The sequence below is a fragment of the Phasianus colchicus genome, chromosome 30 (genome assembly GCF_987193195.1).
Source record: "Phasianus colchicus chromosome 30, bPhaCol1.hap1.1, whole genome shotgun sequence".
Classification (NCBI taxonomy): domain Eukaryota; kingdom Metazoa; phylum Chordata; class Aves; order Galliformes; family Phasianidae; genus Phasianus; species Phasianus colchicus.
In genome coordinates, this window is record NC_143465.1 from 1,881,485 (window position 1) to 1,896,927 (window position 15,443).

Genomic DNA, 15,443 nt, shown 5'->3' on the forward strand with positions numbered 1-15,443 from the left:
TCCCAATTCCCACCCTGTCCCCATTCCCATCCCCAACCCTCTCCCCATCCCCGTGTCCCCATTCCTGCTGCCACCACTTCCCCCATCCCCATCCCTCTCTCCATCCCAGTTCTGTGCCTCACTCTGTCCCCATCCCATTCCCTGTCCCCATCTCTACCCCCATCCCAGTTCCTCCCCCTGTCCCCGCTGCCACCAGCACGTAGCCCTGGGTTTGGGGCAATGACATTTATTTGGGGGGGGAGGTGAGGGGGAAGGTGGAGTGGGGAGATTGGGGACGTTGCCATTTCCTTCCTCTTTCTCCTCAAGTCACATGTAAGCTGTCACTGCTGTCACATCACTGCAAGTGCATGGGGACGGCGAGGAGCACGGCGCTGCTGCTGTGGGGTGAGCGTGGGGAGGGGGGCCGTTGTGCCATGGAGGGAGGGGGGGAGGTCGGTTCCTCTGTCCCCACATCCCTTTGTCCACGTTGTGCCCCACATCTCCACCGGGCCGTGGGGACAGCGGGTGCTGTGGGCACAGAGCTGTGGGGATGGGGAGGTGGGGAGGAGCACCGTGGGGATGTGGGGATGTGGGCACGTGGCAGTGGGGCCATGGAGATGGAACATGGGGGTGAGGGAAGGTGCCATGGGGTGGGCAGAGGCTTCCTAGTGCCACGTGCAGCCCTGAGGATGGCAGGATGTGGGCGGCTGTGATGCAGTGCTGTCCCCTGGGATCCCCCATCCGCCACACAGACGTCCCCAAACCCCATTGCAGCGGCAGTGGGGGACGCAGAACAGAGCAGGGATGGGAGCTGTGCTGACATAATGGTGACAGCAGCTCCCACACCCCCGTCCCCTTCTCTCCCCCAGCTCAGCTTCTCAGCCTTGTTGGTGAGTCCTTGACCCCTCTGGTGTCCCCCAGCCCCCGCTGTCCCCTGCACGCTGCTGTCCCCACGTCCCCCCTGCAGGCTCCCAACCCCCCCTGCTGACGATGGACCCCCCCTGGACACCGCAGTTCATCGGGCAGAATGTGAAGCTGACCTGCGGGGACCCCAGTGTGAGCATCTCCACCACCTGGTACAAGGATGGGCAGCGGTGGAAGGAAACGCCATCAAACCACCTCATTGTGACACTGAGAGACGAAGGGAAACACAGATGTCAATGCTGGACCCGAGGCTCTGAGCTCAGCCCTGCTGTTAACCTGACAGCCTCTAATGGTGAGGGGCAGCTGCTGGCACCCACGGGTGCTGGGGGAAGGTTTGGTTTCCCAACCTTTGCTACCCTGTGTGCAGCCATGGCACGTTGGGGACGTCTCCACGTGATGGACACGCAGCAGTGCACGGCTGTGCTCAGCAGGGTGTGCTGGGTGTGCTTTGGTGCATCCCAGTGCACGCTGGTGCATCGCCATGCTCTCTCTCACGCTCTCCCACAGTCTGGCTGCTGCTGCAGGTGCCAGCACAGGCAGTGCTGGAGGGGGATTCGCTGTCCCTGCGCTGCAGTGCCTGGAAAAACGCAAAACTCAGCGAGGTGCAGTTCTTCCATGATTGGAAGCTGCTGCAGGACAGTGGTGGGGACAAACTGCTGCTGTCCCCAGCAAAGCAGCAGCACAGTGGCCGCTATCACTGCTCAGCATACAGGAGCTACTTCGCCACAGGACGGGAAGTCTCACCCCAGGCTGATCTTGTGGTGGGAGGTGAGACCGAGCAGGGATGGGTCTGGGTTTGGGTTGGGTTTGGGATGGGTTTGGAGTGGATTTGGGATGGATTTGGGGTGTGTTTGGGATGGAGTTTGGGTTGGGTTTGGGATGGGTTTCGGATGGATTTGGGTTGGGTTTGGGATGCGTTCGGGATGGATTTGGGATGGATAGGGGTTGGGTTTGGGATGGATATGGGTTGGGTTTGGGATGGGTTTCAGATGGATTTGGGGTGGGTTTGGGATGGATTTGGGATGGATTTGGGTTGGATTTGGGTTGGGCTTGGGATGCGTTTGGGATGGATATGGGTTGGGTTTGGGATGGGTTTCAGATGGATTTAGGTTGGCTTTGGGATGGATTTGGGATGGATTTGGGATGGGTTTCAGATGGATTTGGGTTGGGTTTGGGTTGGGTTTGGGATGGATTTGTGTTGGGTTTGTGTTGGGTTTGGGATGGATTTGGGGTGGGTTTGGGATGGGTTTCAGATGGATTTGGGTTGGGTTTGGGTTGGGTTTAGGATGGATTTGGGTTGGGTTTGGGGTGGGTTTGGGTTGGATATGAGTTGGGTTTGGGTTGGCTTTGGGATGGATTTGGGATGGATTTGAGATGGATTTTGGGTGGGTTCACTGCAGTGGTGCTGCTGTCACCTCCCTGCTCTGTTCCTTCCCAGAGCTCTTCTCAGTGCCGGTGCTGAGCCTGGAGGGTCCCCAGGAGCCCCCCGAGGGCAGCGCCTTGACTCTGCTCTGTGCCACCCACAGCAATGCGCTGCGGCCCCATCTCTCCCTGCAGCACCTCTTCTACCAGGATGGGCTGCTGGTGGGGGGGCCACAATCGGCCCCCCAGCACCGGGTGCCGGCGCTGCTGCTGTCCCACTCGGGGTCCTACAGCTGCCTGGTGCAGACAGAGACGGGCAGCGTGCAGAAACGCAGCGCCCCGATCACCATCACTGTCAGAAGTGAGCAGGCAGTGGGGCAGGGAGGGGACACGGGGGGTCCCAGCTCCCCCCAGGCCTGCATGGATCCCCCCATCCCAATCTGGGTCCCTACGTCCGTCCTTATTCCCTCCACCTGTGCCCAGGTTCCCCATCTGCTCCCCAGGTCCGAGCTTTTATTTTCACTTCTCCAATCGCTTTCTCAGTCCCTGCATTCCAATCCAGGACCTTCCGTTGCACCCCACGTCCCCCATCATTTCCATGTCCTGCATCCCTCCTGGGTCCCTCCATCCAACTTCAGGTCCACATCCCTGTCCTGGTGCCCTGCTCCTCACCACGTCCCCTGTTCTGCTCCCACCATCCCATCCCATCCCATCCCATCCCATCCCATCCCATCCCATCCCATCCCATCCCATTTATCCCATCCCATCCCATCCCATCCCATCCCATCCCATCCCATCCCATCCCCATCTCCTCCATACCACTCCATTACATCACATTCATTCCCATTCCATTCCTTCTCATCTTATCTCCCCCATCCCATTCCATCTCATCCCATCTCCCCCAACCCATCCCGTCCCTTTCTATCCCATTTCCCCAACACATCCCATCTGATTCCATCCTATCCCCCCCTGTCCCTTCTGATCTCATCCCATCCCATCTCCTCCATCCACTCCTCTGAATCCCATTACATCTCCCCCATTCCATTCCATCACATCCCCTCACTCCCATTTATTCCCATCTCATCCGTTCCCATTCCATCCTGTTCCATCTCATCTCCTCCACCCCATCCCATCTTCCCCAACCCATTGCATCCCTCCTGAGTCCCTCCATCCAAACCAAGCTCCTCATCCCTGCCCTGGTGCCCTGCTCCTCAGAATGTCCCCAACTCTGCTCCCACCATCCCCTCTCCACCCCTCCTCCCTTCCCCTCTCCTCATCTTCCTTCCCTTCCAATCCCATCTCCTCCATTCCATTCCATCACATCCATTCCCATTCATTGCCATCCCATCTTATTTCCCCCATCCCATTCCATCTCATTCCATTTCCCCCATCCCATCCCATCCCATCCCATCCCATCCCATCCCATCCCATCCCATCCCATCCCATCCCATCTCCCCCACCCCACCCCACCCAAGCCAACATCCCCTCTCCCCCATCCCCTCCCCAGGGATTCCCGTGGCTGGTGTTTCCCTGCACTCGAAGCCCCCCGGTGCTCAGGTTCTGGTGGGTGACCACGTGGTGCTGAGCTGTGCTGTGGCAGAGGGCACTGGGCCGCTCTCCTTCTCCTGGTACCGACAGAACCACAGGGGAGTGCTGGGCTCGGGGCGGCTCTATGAGCTGCCGTTGGCACAGCTGGGAGATGATGACCACTATCACTGCATGGCCAACAACAGCATCAGCACGGCCAGCAGCCCGCAGCTGCACGTCACCGTCACACGTGAGCTCAGCCCACATTCTGCCTTTCCACCCCAACCTCTCCCATCCGGTCCCACTGCTGCCATTTTCAATGGCCCCACGCCCTGCCAGGCTCTGTTCAGACCCTTCGGTCCCTCCTCGTGCCCCCAGATGCCCCCCTGTTCCCACCCCATCTATTCCCAGTTGCCTCATCCCTTCCAGATTCCTCGCATCCCACCTCAGAACCCCGCACTGTACCCCACGCCCCCCATCCCTCTCAGGTCCTTCCATCCATCCCCAGGTCCACATCCCTGCCCCAGTGCCCAAATATCTTACTGGTCCCTCCCATCCTCATCCCATCCACATTCCCTGTCCCACACACCCCACTCCACCCACATCTCATCTCTCCCAGTGTCCTCCATCTCTCCTGGGTCCCTCCATCTGTCCCCAGGTCCCCATCCATGCCCACATCCCTGTATCCAATCCAGCTCCCCACATCCATCCCCAGCTCCCAAATGCCTCCTGGGTCCGCAATCCCATCCCATCTCCCCCAACCCATCCCCTCTCATTCCATCCCACTGCCCCCATCCCATCCCATCCCATCCCATCCCATCCCATCCCATCCCATCCCATCCCATCCCATCCCATCCCATCCCCTCCCCTCCCCTCCCCTCCCATTCCATTCCATCCCATTCCATTCCATTCCCTCCCCTCCCATTCCATCCCACCTTCCCCATTCCATCCCACCTTCCCCATTCCATCCCATCACCCCCAACCCATTCCATTCCACCTCATCCCATCTCCCCCAACCCATCCCCTCCCATTCCATCCCACCTTCCCCACTCTATTCTATTTCATCCCATCTCCCCCCTACCATTCCATCCCATCCCATTCCATCTCCCCCATCCCATTCATTGCCATCCCATCTCTCCCAATCCATCCCATCCCATTCCCATCTCATTCCATTCCATCGCCCCCGACCCATTCCAATCCATTCCATCCCATCCCATCACCACCAACCCATTCCATTTTATCTCATCCCATCTCCCCCAACCCATCCCATCCCATACCCTCCCATTCCATCCCACCTTCCCCACTCTATTCTATTTCATCTCATCTCCCCCATCCCATTCATTGCCATCCCATCTCTCCCAGTCCATCCCATCCCAATCTCATTCCATTCCATCGCCCCCGACCCATTCCATTCCATTCCATTCCATTCCATTCCATTCCATTCCATTCCATTCCATCTCATCCTATCTCCCCCATTCCATCTCATCCCATTCCATCCCACCTTCCCCATTCCATTCCATCTCCCGCATCCCATTCATTCCCATCTCATCTCCCCCAATCCATCCCATCCCATCCCATCCCATCCCATCCCATCCCATCCCATCCCATCCCATCCCATCCCATCTCCCCCACTCCATCCCATCCCATTCCATCACCTCCCCTCCACATGACCAACTCCCTGCCCTCCCAGTGCCAGTGTCCAACGCCAGCATCACGGTGCTGGGGACGGAGGTGGGAGCAGAGCTGGTGGGGACGGCAGGCGAAGAGCTGACGCTGAGCTGCAGGGTGGGGATGGGGACGGGGCAGGTGGGCTTCGTGTGGCTGCGGGACGGGCAGGAGCTGAGCACGGGCCCCACGTGGCACCTGGGGGTGCTGGGGCCGGAGCACGCGGGCACCTATCAGTGCGTGGCCACCAACAGCCTGGGGACCCAGCGCATCTTCACGGCACGCAGCCCCGAGGTGCTGCTCGTGGTGACACAGCAGGGCTGGGGATGGCAGCAGGCACAAGGTGAGGGCTGTGGGGATGCGGCCCCGGGGCTCTGCCAGCCTGGGCTGTGCCACATTGTCCCCTCTCCGTCCCCAGTCCTGGCTATAGGGCTCCCCGTGTCCCTCCTGGTGCTGTTGGCTGTCACTGCTGTGCTGGGTTGGCACTTCTGGCGGCGGCGGCACGGTGGTGAGAGCCATAAAATGGGGACAGATGATGCCCGACACACATTGGGGACAACAGGGCTGTCCCCAGGGGACGCTCACTGTCTCCTCTCCCCTTCCTTTGCAGCAGCATCCAAGAGCCAGCACAGGTGTGTGCAACACCCAGCCAAGCCACCCTCTATCCTTCGGTTCCATCCCTTACCCCTATGATCCCTTTGCCCCCCAACCAGGGACCCCACACCCCCTCCTCGCCCTTCTTCCCCTCCCACGGAGCCCTCGGAGCACGAATACATCAACGGTGAGTGGCAGCCCTTGGGGACAGCACGGTGCCCACAGAGCAGCAATGATGGGGATGAGTTTGTCCCCACAGTCCTGCCGGGGACACCGAGTGCTGAGGACGTCCTGTACTCCACCATCACCATCAGAGAGCACAGAGGGGGTGAGTAGAGGGGAAGGGGCACCTCAACGTGTCCCCAAAGGCAACCTGGCTGTCTTCTCCTCCTCCTCTTCCTCCAGGTGTGCCCCCATGTGGTCACTCAGCCCCCCAAGAGGCTGCTGTCACCTACACAGCACTGCATGCTGCCTGCAGTGCCACCAACCTCCGGGGGATGCAGCATCCCCTAAGTGACAGCTATGAGAACCTCCCTTGCAAATAAATGGCAATTACCCCAAAAGTCTGAGTTCTTTTACCCCTAAATCTCCTTCCAAGCCTGACGCTGACCCGCTCAGCCCCTTCTGTCCCATTGCAAAACGGGGCCATTCCTCTCATTTCCCCCAAAACCACCCCCAGCACAGCAGGGGAGAAGCATGGAGGGCATTGCTTTCACCCCTAAAGTGGCATTTTGGGGCTATTTGGGGTGAAAATGGCATTTTCCCTCTTCGATCCCCATCCCCATACCGTGTCCCCATGTTCCTCTTCATCGCCATCCCCACCCCACACTGAAGTGATGCTGCCCAGTTCCCGCAGCGCTGCCTTACTGGGAGCAATGGGACAGAAGCAGTGGGGGGGTGAGGAGGGCATTGGGCACCTTCACCCCCCCCCCTCCAACCCAAAAAGCCTCAACCCACAGCCAGGTGGGGCTGAAAAACTTCATTTATTAGGTGGAAAAAGCTCCAATTCTGCATCGTAGCCCCAAAAGCAGTAATTTGGGGAGGGGGTGCAGGGAAGGAGGGGAAAGGGGAGGGGGGGAGGGTCCAGGTTCAGGGTTTGTGCTGCAGCATTTCATATGTCTCTTGGTGCTCAGTGCTGAGCCCCTATGGAGGAAAGGTGAGAGGGGGGGGGGAGGTGTCACAGGTTGGTTCACCCCCACCCCAAAGTGACATTTTTCCACCCCAAAATGGTGCCTTTGGGGTGGGCGCTGTTGGGGGGGGGGGGTCTCCAATGGGATGGAGGCACCCAAAGGGATGGTGGGGGGTCCCAAAGGTGGGAGGGGGAGGGGTTGATACATAACCCATCAATACAGCCCCCCCAGGGGATGGGCACCCATGGGCTCAACCCCTTCCCCATCTCCCCCCCCCCCTTCCCTCCACCCCATAACTCTGCCCCCCCCCCCCCCCCAGGGGCAGGGAGGACTCACTGTGTAGATGCCTTCTTCTGGCTGCAAAGGGAAAGAGAAAGAGAAAATGACTGATGGGGGGGGGGGGGTAAACAAGGGGGGGAGGGATGAACGGACGGGACTCCACTGCAACCACAGCCTCTCCCCCAGTCTTGGAAATGGTGAATTTCCCAGCAAATGGTGAATTTCCCAAGAAATAATGATTTGGTTTAGGATATCCCCCCCCCCCTCCCTCCCCATTTCAGCATAGGTCACAGCTGAGCGTTGCCCGTCCCATTTCTTTCCCCTTTCCCCCCCTCCCTCCCTTTCTTCCCCTTTTCCCTCCCCATTTCCAACATCAGGGTGGTCACTGTTTGTCCCCCCCCCCCAAGATTTTGTCCCCCCACCCTATTTTGCCAAAGGGCTTCACCTTCTTGGGCGTCTCCTGCAGCGCTCTGCGAGTCATGAACTGCAGGGAAACGACACAATCAGCCTCAAATTTCCCCCCAAAACCATAAATAAAAATAGGGGGGGGGATGGAAAATAGAGGGAAGACTCCCAAAATGGGAGGCTGGGGGTTGGGAGGGGTCTCTGAGCTCTGTCCCCAATTGGGGACGGCGTCCCGGCGCTCACCTTGAGGCGACAGTAGAGGATGGTGAGGATGATGCCATAAAGGAAGAGGATCCCATCGAGGATGTAGCACAGCTCTGGCTCTGCCAGCGCCTCTGTGGGGAGGAGGGGAAGGGAAGAGCGGGGTGCAAGGGGGGCTGTAGGGCAGTGATGCCTTTATAGGGTGGATCTGAATGGGGCCGCGATGGCACCGATGTCCCCAATCCGGTGTCTTCATGGAGCACCTGTGTGTCCCCAAGGGCTGAGCCCCAAACGGCCACTCCAACACTGTGGGTCACCCCAAGAGGAGAAGAACACCACCGACCCACCCCCATCCCCAAATCCCCCTCCCCAAATCCTCCCTACCCTCCCCCAGGGTCCCCATCCCTACCCGCTGTCGGCACCTGGAGCAGCAGAGCGGCGGCCAACGGCAGCCAGGCTCTCATGGTGTCACGGAAAGGTGGAGGAGGAGGCAGAGCTCAGGCTGAGAGCCTTCCCCTCTGTAACCCTCCCCCCCCCCCTCCCCAAACCCTCACTTCCCCTCTGGTCAGCTCAGCTACTTGTCACCACGTTGTCCCCAACGTCAGAGCGAGGCCAGAAGCTCGGAGCACGGATGTGCCAACAGTGCCGGATGGGTGCAAAAACCCATCAGAATAACCCCTGAACCCACGGGTGGGGAAGTGAGGAGGATCCTCCAAGGGTGGGGTGTGGGTTAAGAACCTCAGATAAAGGAAAGGGGAACGATCAGATCAGAAACCACGTGTGGGAAAGGAAGGAAGAACGGCTTTGGGTGGCGGGGAAGGACGGACACAGAGGTGCCGGATCTGTTTTAGCTTTTATTCAACTCAGATCACAGCATGGAAAGGATGTGGATGAACCGAGCATTAAATCATCACCTCACCGGTCCACCTCCCCAAAAACGATGTCCTGAGTGCCTGCAATAAGAGAACAATGTGAGAAGGGAGCAAACCTAATACCAGACCTCCCCTTACCCACCAAAAGGAGCCCCCGGCACAACGCACCGATGATGGCCACCACATCTGCCAGCATGTGACCCTGTGACATCCTATCCAGGCCGGCCTGGGGGAAGATAACATCAACATCAGCCCCATACTGTGATAAGGACAGCACTGCCCAAGCCTTGAGGACATCCCTGTCCCCAAAGCTGGCTCCTATGCATCAATCTAGCAGGAAGGAACGCGCTGCGGGGCGATCGCTGCTCCAAGGCTGCATTTCTGGAGTGGGATGGTGTTGTTGGTACCCCCCTCTCCCCTTTCCCCAGTTTTGTGACAGAGGGACAAACAGCCCCACATCAGCACCGCTCCGGTTCTGACGTGAGGAAGTGGTCAAAGAAAGGAAATGAGAAAAGGGAGGGCGAGAACACGAGGTTGTGGCTCAGGGTTTGGGGCAGCGCTCAGCCCAGCGGAGCCACCAGCAAGGATACGGGCGTGTGGTTGACAGCCACATCCCTGCAGGTGTCAGTGGGCTTTGTGTGGGACCCCCCCAGCCCCCCTCCCAGCTTTCCAACCCCCCCCTGAACCCCCCCAATCCCCTACCAGGTGGGCAAAACCGGGTGCTTTGATCTTGCAGCGGTACGGACGGCTGCTGCCATCTGAGACGAGGTAGACACCAAATTCACCCTATGGGAACAGAGGTGATACAGATGTTGTGTCCAAGCCCAAATATATGTGAAAGCAGCACCCTGGGACAGGACAACCCATCACACACCTCATCCCTGAGCCCCACACAGCAGCACGAATGCCTCCAGGGCGTCCCAAGGCACCCACCACCCTTCTGCCACCCCCTGACCAAGCTGGGAGGTGTCACACCAAGCCAGACACCTGGATCAGCACAAACAGAGCCCCTCCACCCCTCAAACAGCACAAAAAGCAGCACCTTGGGGGCCTCAATGGCCGTGTAGGTGGCTCCGGGTGGCACCTGGTAGCCCTCAGTGTAGAGTTTGAAGTGATGAATGAGGGACTCCATGGAGGTCTGTGGGGAGAGAACGCAGTCAGGGGACACTGGGGATGGAAAGCAAAGCAGAGACCCCAAAGCTGAGACCCACAAACCCACGTGGGGGGGAAGAGGGAGGGGTTTTACCTTCATCTCTGCCCTCTTGGGAGGAGAGATTTTAGCATCATCCACTTTGATTTCCCCCTCTGGCATCTTATTGAGGCACTGCAGGATGATGCGCAGGGATTGACGCATCTCCTCCACGCGGCACAGGTAGCTGTGGGGCAGTGAGAGCTCAGGAGGAGCTGTGGGGTGGGGTTTAGGGGGGGCTGTGGGAAGGGGGGAGCTACGTACCGGTCATAGCAGTCGCCCCTGGAGCCGATGGGGACATCAAATTCCACCTGGTCGTAGACATCGTAGGGCTGCGTCTTACGTAGGTCCCAATGGATCCCTGAGCCACGCAGCATCACCCCACTGGTTGAATAGGGAAATTTGGTGATGTGGGAGGGGAAACCACAGCCCCACAACCACCCTACAACAACCCCTGAGTCCGTTGGGAGGCTCTGCATCAAAGGGATACAGGATGGAGAGAGCAGGTCTGGGGATACAGACTTTGATGCTCAGCGGTGCCATCTCCATCCCCACCCCAGGAACTCCCATAACCAAAGCTGAGAGCTCTCAGGACCGGACCCCCAACCCCTGTGAGCCCCCCCCCAGCAGCACAACGTGACCCCAAAGTGCATCCCCAAGAGCTGCACCCCCACCTGAACCCATAATTGAGTGCCTCCTCCGCCGTGATGACCCCGATGTCGACGGTGCGGTTCTTCCAGATGCGGTTGTTGGTGAGCATCTGTGGGCAGCAAAGGGTTAACAGCCCCCTTTTTTTTTTTGGGGGGGGGGGGGCACGCAGCCCTCCTTGCTGCCACCCCACAGCAACCAGATGTCCCCCCCCCCACCCCGACCCCCTTTAAACACAACCTCACCTCTTCCACCTCATCCACCCGGATGGAAAAGTTCTTCACGAACTCATAGATGTCATCCATCAACCCCAAAGGCAAATCCTGGCCGTGGGGAGGGGGACATCAGCACAGCTGGGGGAGGGGGACACGGGGACCTCCCCCCACTGTCCTGAAGGGGCTGTGGGGATCCCAACACCATGAGGGTCCCCTCACCTGATGCACACCGCCGGGGCGGATGTAAGCTGCGTGCATCCGCGCCCCCGAAACGCGTTCATAGAACTCAAACATCTGTAGGGTCAGAGAAAAAGAAAGCTTTGTCAGCCGGTCCCTAAACCCCAAACAGACCCCATAACCAATCCCCAAAACGGCTCATTTTGTCTTTTACCTTCTCCCTCTCCTCAAACATCCAAAAGAAAGGAGTCATGGCCCCGATGTCCAAGGCGTGCGTGGTGACGGCCATGATGTGGTTGAGCAGTCGGGTTATCTCTGCAAAGAGCACTGGGGTGGACAGGAATGGGGTGAGGATGGAGGGGATGCAGCTCCCCGGGCCCCTTCCCCATTGCAACAAAGAAGCAGCAAAGCAGGAATCCTTCCCTTCCTCCTCCTTGGCACCACTGGGCTGCTCTGCCCACCCAACAGCTGCGATCCCAACCCCAAAGCACCGTGGGGGTGGGCAGGGGGGGGGAAAAGCTCCCTTTCAAAAGGGAGTTTTTTAAAGGGTCATCCTCACCTCGAATCCACTGAGCCCTAAGAGGCGGACGGATGTTGAGCAGTTTTTCCACAGCCAGGGCATAAGCCTGCTCATTGCACATCATGGACACGTAATCCAGGCGGTCGAAATAAGGCAGAGCCTAAAGGAGAGAACGGGCTCTGAGTTTATGGGAACACCGAGCTGAGGCTGTGCCCCATTACCCCCCACCCCAGATCTGTGCTTTACCTGCAGGTAGGTTTTGTACTCGATGAGTTTCTCAGTGCCCCGGTGCAGCAGCCCAATGTGGGGGTCGCATCTCTTCACCGTCTCCCCGCTCAGCTCCATCACCAACCTCAAAACCCCGTGGGCAGCCGGGTGCTGAGGCCCGAAATTAATGGTCAGGGTGGAGATTTTCTTCTGGGCGGGGGGGTCCTTGTCTGTTCAGAGGGAAAAGGACATCAGGTGGGGGAGGAGCACCCCCCCAACCCCCCACCCTCCATGGGTTTGTCCCATGTGTCACCCTGAGGTCGAGCTGCTATGGGTCCCCCCCCCCTCAGCCCAGCTCAGGACCCCACTGACCCCCTCCATATTTTTCCCTGCCCCCCCCCCCAATCCCCCAGAACCTCCCCCAGCACCCTACCCCCCCCATACCCCCTCCTGAACCCATCCTAAAGACACCACCGACCCCCAGAACCCCCCCCAGACACCCAGACCCCCTCACACTGCACCCAGACCCCCCCCCATGAACACCCCACACCCCCTTTTTCACCCCTCCCTAAGCACGCCGACACCCCCAGGATCCTCCCCGTGGTACCTCAACCCCCCCCCTCCCCCCAAATGATCTCCATTCTCCCCCCCCCATCACCGTTCCAGGGTGGTGGCACCCATTTCTCTGTCTCCTTGCTGGGATACATCACAGCGCCGGCGTATTGCTGAGCCCACTCCACATCGGGCTGCCATTGGTGGCCCCCCCTGAGGGGATAGTGGGAGTCAGACCCCCAGACCCCAAATCCACACCCTCACCCCCACGCCCTGAGCCCAAATCCCAAACCCCAGGTTCCTGGTCCAGACCCCAGACTCAGATCCCAGGCCCCAAAATCAGATCCCAGACCCCCAGATTGAGACGCAAAGGGGTCCCAACCCCTCACTCCAAACCCTGACCCCAAACCCCAGGCCCTGACACCACATCCCAGACCCCACGCTCCAGATCCCAGACCCAAACCTCGACCCCAGGCCCTGATCCCACATCCCAGACCCCAGATTCAGATCCAGACCCTTACCCCAGACCCCACAGCCCAGACCCAGACCTCGACCCCAGGCTCCAACCCCTCATTCCAGACCCTGACCCCAAACCCCAGGCCCTGATCCCATATCCCAGACTCAGACCCAGACCCCAAATTCTCACCCCAGATCCTCACCCTAAGCTCCAAGCCAACAGACCCCAGATCCTCACCCAGCCCTCTCCCCCCCCACCCCAAACCCCAGGCCCTGACCCACATCTCAGACCCCAGACCCCACGCTGCAGATCCCAAACCCCAGATTCAGATACAGACCTCGACCCCAGGCCCCAACCCCTCACTTCAAACCCTGACCCCAAACCCCAGGCCCTGATCCTATATATCCTACAGCCCAGACCCCAAACCTTCACCCCAGCTCCTACCCTAAGCCCCAGGCCCACATCCCAGATCCCCAGACCCCAGACCCAAAAACCAGACCTCCCCTCCCCCCTCAAACCCCAGACCCTGACCCCACATCCCATATTCAGACCCCGACCCCACACCCCACACTTAGGACCCCGACCCCCCACTCCAGACCTCAGACCCAAATCCCAGATCTCAGCCCCCAATCCCAAACACCGACCCAATATTCAGACCCCTTACCCTCACCCCCCCCTCCTCACCCCATATTCAGACTTCACACATTGACCCCATATACAGACCCCCCACCCCACACATTGACCCCATATGCAGACCCCACACCCCAACCTCATATTCAGACCCCAGGCCCCGATCCCAAATACTGACCCCATATTCAGACCCTATACCCTCACCCCCCAGTCTCACCCCATATTCAGACCCCATACACTGACCCCATGCCCCGATCCCAAACACTGTCCCCACATTCAGACCCTATATCCTCACCCCCCATCCTCACCCCATATTCAGACCCCATACCCCAAACACTAACCCCATATTCAGACCCCATACACTGACCCCATATCCCACACCCTCTCCCCCCACCCTGACCCCAAATTCAGATCCCATACCCCAATCCCAAACACCGACCCCATATTCAGACCCCTTACCCTCACCCCCCATCCTCACCCCATATTCAGACCCCATCCTGACCCCATACCCCAAATTCAGACCCCATACCCCACACCCTCACCCCCCATCCTCACCCCATATTCAGACCCCATACCCCAATCCCAAACACTGACCCCATATCAGACCCCTTACCCTCACCCCCCATCCTCACCCCATATTCAGACCCCATCCTGACCCCATACCCCAAATTCAGATCCCATACCCTGACCCCATACCCCAAATTCAGACCCCATATCCCATATTCAGACCCCATACCCCAAATTCAGACCCCATACCCTGACCCCATACCCCAAATTCAGACCCCATACCCCATATTCAGACCCCATATCCCACACCCTCTCCCCCCACCCTGACCCCAAATTCAGACCCCATACCCCAAACACTGACCCCATATTCAGACCCCACACCATAATCTCACCTTCCTCCATCCCCAATCCCAGCTTCCAGATCCAACCCCACTCCCACCACCCCAACCTCCCAGCTTCTCACCGGGTCGGACCGGATCCGATCCGCACCGCCGCCCGCAGCCCCGAAATCGCCCTCAGCCGCCCTAATGTCCGCAGCGCCGCCATCTTGCCCTTGGCGCTGCGCAGGGGGGCGGAGCCTGTCGCCATGTTGGGGAAGGGCAAGCGAAGCCGTTCCGTGTCGCCATATTGACTATGGGCAACCGCCATGTTTAGTAAGGGAAACATCCGGGATAGCGCAGCTGGAGAGGAGCTGCCGCCATGTTTGAACCGGGCAAGGGGCAAAGGAAGGGCGGAGCGGGGTAGAGGGACTGTGAGAGTGGGGTCGGGGTGTGGGGTCTGGATATGGGGTCAGTGTTTAGGATTGGGGTATGGGGTCTGAATATGGGGTCGGGGTGTGGGGTCTGGATATGGGGTGAAGATGGGGGGTGAGGGTGTGGGGTATGGGGTCAGTGTATGGGGTCTGAATTTGGGGTATGGAGTCTGAATATGGGGTGAGGATGGGGGGTGAGGGTACGGGGTCTGAATATGGGGTGAGGGTGGGGGGTCTGAATATGGGGTGAAGATGGGGGGAGAGGGTGTGGGATATGGGGTCAGTGTATGGGGTCGGTGTATGGGGTATGGGGTCTGAATATGGGGTCAGTGTTTAGGATTGGGGTATGGGGTCTGAATATGGGGTCAGGGTGGGGGGTGAGGGTGTGGGGTATGGGGTCAGTGTATGGGGTATGGAGTCTGAATATGGGATATGGGGTCTGAATATGGGGTGAGGATGGGGGGTGAGGGTATAGGGTGTGAATCTGGGGTCAGTGTATGGGTATGGGATCTGAATGTGGGGTCTGAATATGGTGTCAGTGTTTGGGATTGGGGTGTGGGGTCTGAATATGGGGTCAGGGTATGGGGTGAGGATGTGGAATGTTAGATTATGGTGTGGGGCCAAGGTATGGGGTCTGAATATGGGGTCAGTG

The 15,443-nt window shown here is 59.1% G+C and overlaps 3 protein-coding genes across 11 annotated transcripts; 1 reads left to right on the plus strand and 2 right to left on the minus strand.

The window, feature by feature from the left end:
* Window positions 1-238: 238 nt before the first annotated feature.
* LOC149914327 (Fc receptor-like protein 4) lies at window positions 239-6,694 on the plus strand. Of its 9 annotated transcripts, none has more exons than XM_090127255.1 (12): window positions 240-384; window positions 849-869; window positions 947-1,195; window positions 1,411-1,671; window positions 2,342-2,626; window positions 2,769-2,903; window positions 3,773-5,800; window positions 5,876-5,965; window positions 6,071-6,089; window positions 6,171-6,238; window positions 6,311-6,379; window positions 6,457-6,692. In XM_090127255.1, the coding sequence occupies exons 1-12, from the start codon at window positions 348-350 to the stop codon at window positions 6,594-6,596; spliced, it is 3,402 nt and encodes a 1,133-aa protein (XP_089983381.1). In that variant the 5' UTR covers window positions 240-347; the 3' UTR covers window positions 6,597-6,692. The 9 variants fall into 9 exon arrangements, with proteins under 9 accessions (XP_089983377.1, XP_089983378.1, XP_089983381.1 ...); XM_090127254.1 differs by having other exon boundaries at window positions 6,068-6,089; window positions 6,457-6,690; XM_090127258.1 differs by having other exon boundaries at window positions 242-384; window positions 3,773-4,042; window positions 5,483-5,800; ... (1 more) ...; window positions 6,171-6,379; window positions 6,457-6,682.
* Window positions 6,695-7,015: 321 nt separating this feature from the next.
* FCER1G (Fc epsilon receptor Ig) lies at window positions 7,016-8,786 on the minus strand. Its single transcript, XM_090127362.1, has 5 exons — window positions 8,476-8,786; window positions 8,109-8,200; window positions 7,906-7,944; window positions 7,518-7,538; window positions 7,016-7,194 (listed from the first exon to the last, which is right to left on the minus strand). Exons 1-5 carry the CDS (start codon window positions 8,528-8,530, stop codon window positions 7,141-7,143), a joined length of 261 nt encoding a protein of 86 aa, XP_089983488.1. The 5' UTR covers window positions 8,531-8,786; the 3' UTR covers window positions 7,016-7,140.
* Window positions 8,787-8,907: 121 nt separating this feature from the next.
* Window positions 8,908-14,652, minus strand: NDUFS2 (NADH:ubiquinone oxidoreductase core subunit S2). The gene is made up of 14 exons (XM_090127286.1): window positions 14,504-14,652; window positions 12,553-12,659; window positions 11,934-12,124; window positions 11,727-11,847; window positions 11,382-11,494; window positions 11,210-11,284; window positions 11,021-11,098; window positions 10,802-10,887; window positions 10,392-10,511; window positions 10,185-10,314; window positions 9,981-10,076; window positions 9,641-9,724; window positions 9,107-9,164; window positions 8,908-9,019 (listed from the first exon to the last, which is right to left on the minus strand). Exons 1-14 carry the CDS (start codon window positions 14,626-14,628, stop codon window positions 8,982-8,984), a joined length of 1,422 nt encoding a protein of 473 aa, XP_089983412.1. The 5' UTR covers window positions 14,629-14,652; the 3' UTR covers window positions 8,908-8,981.
* Window positions 14,653-15,443: the final 791 nt, after the last annotated feature.